Genomic DNA, 4,193 nt, shown 5'->3' on the forward strand with positions numbered 1-4,193 from the left:
TATTGGCCCACGTCCAATTAGAGTTACCCCTTAACCCTCCAAAAACTTAAAAACTCACTTTTTTTAAAAATTTTAATTTTAAACATTGCATATAAGTGGGGGCGACAGGAGACGTCTGGGCGTCTCCCCGTCCTTGGAGAGACGTCTGCACGTCTCTTGAAGGACGGGGAGACGCCCAAACGTCTCCCAAGGAGACGTGGAGGCGTCTCCATGTCTCTTTGGGAGACGCCCAAACGTCTCCCAAGGAGACGTCTCCACGTCTCCACGTCTCCCTGGGAGACGCGGGGACGCGGGGACGTCTCCGCGTCCCGGTGGCGTTTGGGTGGCGGTGGCGGGACGGCGGGGGACGTCGCGTCCCCGTCCCCCCGTCCCCGAGACGTTTCTGACGGGGGGACGCGCCCAAAAAGGGGGGGGACGCGTCCCCGTGGTTCACTGCAAAATTGTTTCTTTTCATAAAGAGATGAAAACTCTTTTAAAATACATAGTATTCTACCTATTAAATTAATCTATTGATAACTAGTTGTGCAATGTTCACAAGTAAAACTTAACTGTTCATCAACCCTGACCACAAATCATAGTCATCAATAACAACTTGGGAAGATATCACTTGACAGAGCTATTACAGTATTTGTAGTTTTCTATTGCTATTTCAATTATTCAGCGCTGAATCCTGTAGACAACATGTTGCAATTGAAAGACAAAATCTCTAAGTCAAAGATATAATGAATGTGAAACTGGTTAACCAAAAACAATTAATGTTAAAGGTGTGATCACTACAACTGATGTCATATATTCCCATTCATGCCTGCACCTTTAGCTTTATTATAACAGCTTTGAAAGTTTAAAACAGGAGAAACAAATTTTTAATTTCAAGGACTCTGAAAACTACAAGAACCTGATTGAGAATTGCCTGCTTGCATTAAAACAACGACTTGCTCTAATAAAACAACCCTGATTCTCTCTGTTAGAATGGTGTCAACTCCAAAAAAGTTCAAAACGGGAGTTATGTCAATATTTCACTGTGAAGAACCCTCTTCTTTCTTCAGCAATTTTTTTTATCAAGCTCTGAAATTAACTTTCAGACGTAAAACAACTCTGACTCTCTCTGTTACAATGGTGTCCACTAAAAAAAAGTCCAAAAGAAATGTTATTTAAATATTTCACTATGAAGATCCTATTCTTTCTTCGGCAACTTTTTTTATCAACCTCTGAAAATAAACTTTCAGACTGGAAATATTTCATCCCTTGCGCTACACCAAGGTTGCCCACAAAGAATTGATGCTATCGAAGTAGGCATCAAAATGTGAGCACGTTTACGCACATTAACTGCTAATTCCAATAATCTTCATAGGCTCCATTCAACCTGAACAGAAAAAAACCTAGAAGATTTGCTACTTACGTCGCTTGTTACTTTTCCCTGGAAGCCACACAGTGGGTAGAAAATTTGGTATAGAACAAATGATGACAACACCAAAGACTACAAGAAAGCCCACCCACCATGCTTGATTTGGAATTCCAAAGAGTGGTTCATCACAAACTGCATCCGAAATTCAGAACACTTGATTAAGGCTTGGAACAACAAAAAACAAAAAGCAAGAATGAACTTTAACACTAAATCAATTAACTGGAATTTTTCAGTATAACGACTGGTAGAATATCTTTAAAAAAGATTGTATTAATTGATGCAACTAATTTATCATATAGATGTATCATTACATGTTTCATTTACCAATGTTAAATATTACAAATTGTTGCTCTCTAAGATGAGATTTTGCAACAACACCTGCAGGCTCTACTGAAACGAATGCAAAAACTCTATCATATCCGGAAACTTCCTGCAATGAAATAAAATAACAAAGCATATAAGCTATGAAGAAAATTATGGTAAAAAAGAGTACTCAGTAAAACTTGTAATTACCGGAACAATATTGTCTGCCTTGAATATTAGTTTTTCTGTGTTTAGCAATCTTCTTCCCAGATTGAAAATCTTGGCAGAATCATCTTGTACAATTGCAATAGAAAATCTGGCTGGTATCTGTCATGTTGCTACGTTCAGTAGCAAGTTTCAGTCTCCTTTCATAAATTAATTGCTATACCCAAAAATGAATTTAAAAATCAACAGAGTTCATCCCTCTTGATAGAAAATGTTTGGTTGCAAATAAGACAGAGGTGTAGGCTCACTACATACAGAGGCTGGATAAGAAATCTTCACTTCATACCACCTTAATGGTTTAATACCGTGTAATTCATATAGGGACTGACCCATGTGAAATGGGAGAACTTCCCGAGTCAGCTCTTCCCCAACATTTAGTATATTTGCTCTTGATCTGCATGGCCCAGAGGAGAAACTAGTAAGCCTGCCGTTTCTTTTAATAAAACCTACTTCAGATACAATGAAGGGTAGATGAAAAGTAGAAATGAACTTTTTGTTAAATTTCCTTATAGGAACTAGACGTGAACATGACTTCCAAGCACCCATTCTTTGTACAAAAGCCAAAACGTCAAAGCATCAATGGATGTGCACAGAAATAAACCCTCGCAGTAGGACGCTGAAAAGGTTTCTGAGTCAATGAAGAATAACAGTTTCATTATTAAGTGGTCGGCGGTCGCTCATGCTGTCGACTGCTGAAAGGAGCTGGGTATGAGGTTGTCGAGAGGGAAAACATGGCAGCGTATGAGACTCTGTGGGAGCTATATCATGAAGAGTCTATGTAGAGCCTGTCACAGACAAAACTTTGGGAGGCACTCAACACTTTGGTTGTCTTTGAGATGTCAAAAGGGAGCTGCTGAAAATTCAAATTTTGAAATGCTACATCGATCCCCCGAAGTAGGATGTTTTCCTGGTTTTCGAATGTGAATCTTCACGTTGGCTCACGTTGGGAATTGATAAAATACATATCCCTCGGTTGAGAAATTCAAGTCAAAGATAATTCCCTTGGTTAAATGGGGAAATCTACAATAACACAAGGATTGGAAAAATGGGTTAAAAGATTGAATGGAGGGATATCTGATCAATTGTATTGATATTTTAAATGTTGGCTTCTTGATGATATTGTTTGAAGAAAAAAAGCTAACCAGAGTAGTCCATTATTTCAAAAGACTCATAATAGTAGATCTAAAATAAAATAAAAATAGATGCCCATCAGATTTAGTATGATCAGCCGGCCAGTTAAAATTTATATATTGCAATGTAATTTATTATCCTGAAATCCCCTAACCTATTTGATCTGATAGATGTTATTAAAAAAATAAATCATTTTCATTTCATTTCAATGGTTAAAGCAAGTAGACATTCAAAGCGGAAAATCATTGAAAACCCATGAGATTCCCACATGAGAGAAATCCCCAGATCAAAAGCAATAAATAAAATGGGCTTAAATATCTGCCTTAGAGAATATTGTATGCTGATTTTCTAAACCCTATGTTAAATGCGATTCTTGCTTTCTATAGATTCTTTTTAGAAATAATTTATTTTGGGGACAATTTGATTAACCCGAACATTACAATATCGTGTACAACCTTTAGAATGAATGATAGCTTACCTATCTGAATTATGGGGAAGCACAATAGCGTGAGAAGCGCATCCATCAAGGCACGCCAGTAAACCGCAACAAGCGAATAAAACAGAAAACATTATAGAGTTGCTTAAATACCAATTATCTAGCATTCAGGCACAATACAAACACACAGAGATCAGCCGATGCCTCTCTAAAGTAGAGGAGAGCTGTACCACTAAAGATCGCAGTTTATTCATGAACACTAGGTGGGAAGAGTTAATCTACTTTGGTATGGAAGTTTTTTTTAAATGAAGGAATGAAAAATTTTAATGGTATCTATAAGATTCAATATTTTAAGGGATCAAGATTAAGAGACACAAAATAACAATTATTTGTTATCAAACTTAAATATTTTGTTGTTTTATGAAGTTTTGCCTCTTCAAAAGTTCATTCAAACCTTCTACCTTCAAGTCGTTATCAAACTCCACCTACAAGTCGTTATCAGATTGACTACAATTTTTTTCATAGTTGCACACTTCGTGATGAAATGCCATTCTATTTCTACCACCCCCTTGCTATAAAAAAATGCAAGTCCTTTATTCCCAATCTTCTTTGGGCTCACATAGCTAGTCTTCAACTCTGCAATATAGCTCTCAACTATGCAATTAAAATTTTAGCTTTTCCCTTAATTGTAGA

General features: G+C 37.2%; 1 protein-coding gene across 2 annotated transcripts; it reads right to left on the reverse strand.

Moving 5' to 3' along the window:
- Window positions 1–770: 770 nt before the first annotated feature.
- On the reverse strand, window positions 771–3,819 carry LOC131076482 (uncharacterized). 2 transcript variants are annotated; one of them, XM_058013693.2, is made up of 5 exons: window positions 3,543–3,819; window positions 2,189–2,327; window positions 1,919–2,035; window positions 1,784–1,835; window positions 771–1,537 (listed from the first exon to the last, which is right to left on the reverse strand). In XM_058013693.2, exons 1-5 carry the CDS (start codon window positions 3,665–3,667, stop codon window positions 1,392–1,394), a joined length of 579 nt encoding a protein of 192 aa, XP_057869676.2. In that variant the 5' UTR covers window positions 3,668–3,819; the 3' UTR covers window positions 771–1,391. The 2 variants fall into 2 exon arrangements, with proteins under 2 accessions (XP_057869676.2, XP_057869675.2); XM_058013692.2 differs by having other exon boundaries at window positions 1,730–1,835; window positions 3,543–3,816.
- Window positions 3,820–4,193: the final 374 nt, after the last annotated feature.

The sequence above is a fragment of the Cryptomeria japonica genome, chromosome 5 (assembly GCF_030272615.1).
Source record: "Cryptomeria japonica chromosome 5, Sugi_1.0, whole genome shotgun sequence".
Lineage (NCBI taxonomy): Eukaryota > Viridiplantae > Streptophyta > Pinopsida > Cupressales > Cupressaceae > Cryptomeria > Cryptomeria japonica.

Bases quoted from the DNA above. Each gene is read 5' to 3' on its own strand.
- LOC131076482 (XM_058013692.2), bottom strand. From the start codon at position 3,667: ATGCTAGATAATTGGTATTTAAGCAACTCTATAATGTTTTCTGTTTTA. The intron at 2,036-2,188 runs GTATGTAGTGAG...GCAACATGACAG, and splicing joins AGATTTCTTATCCAGCCTCT to ATACCAGCCAGATTTTCTAT. The intron at 1,836-1,918 runs GTAATTACAAGT...ATTTCATTGCAG, and splicing joins AGGCAGACAATATTGTTCCG to GAAGTTTCCGGATATGATAG.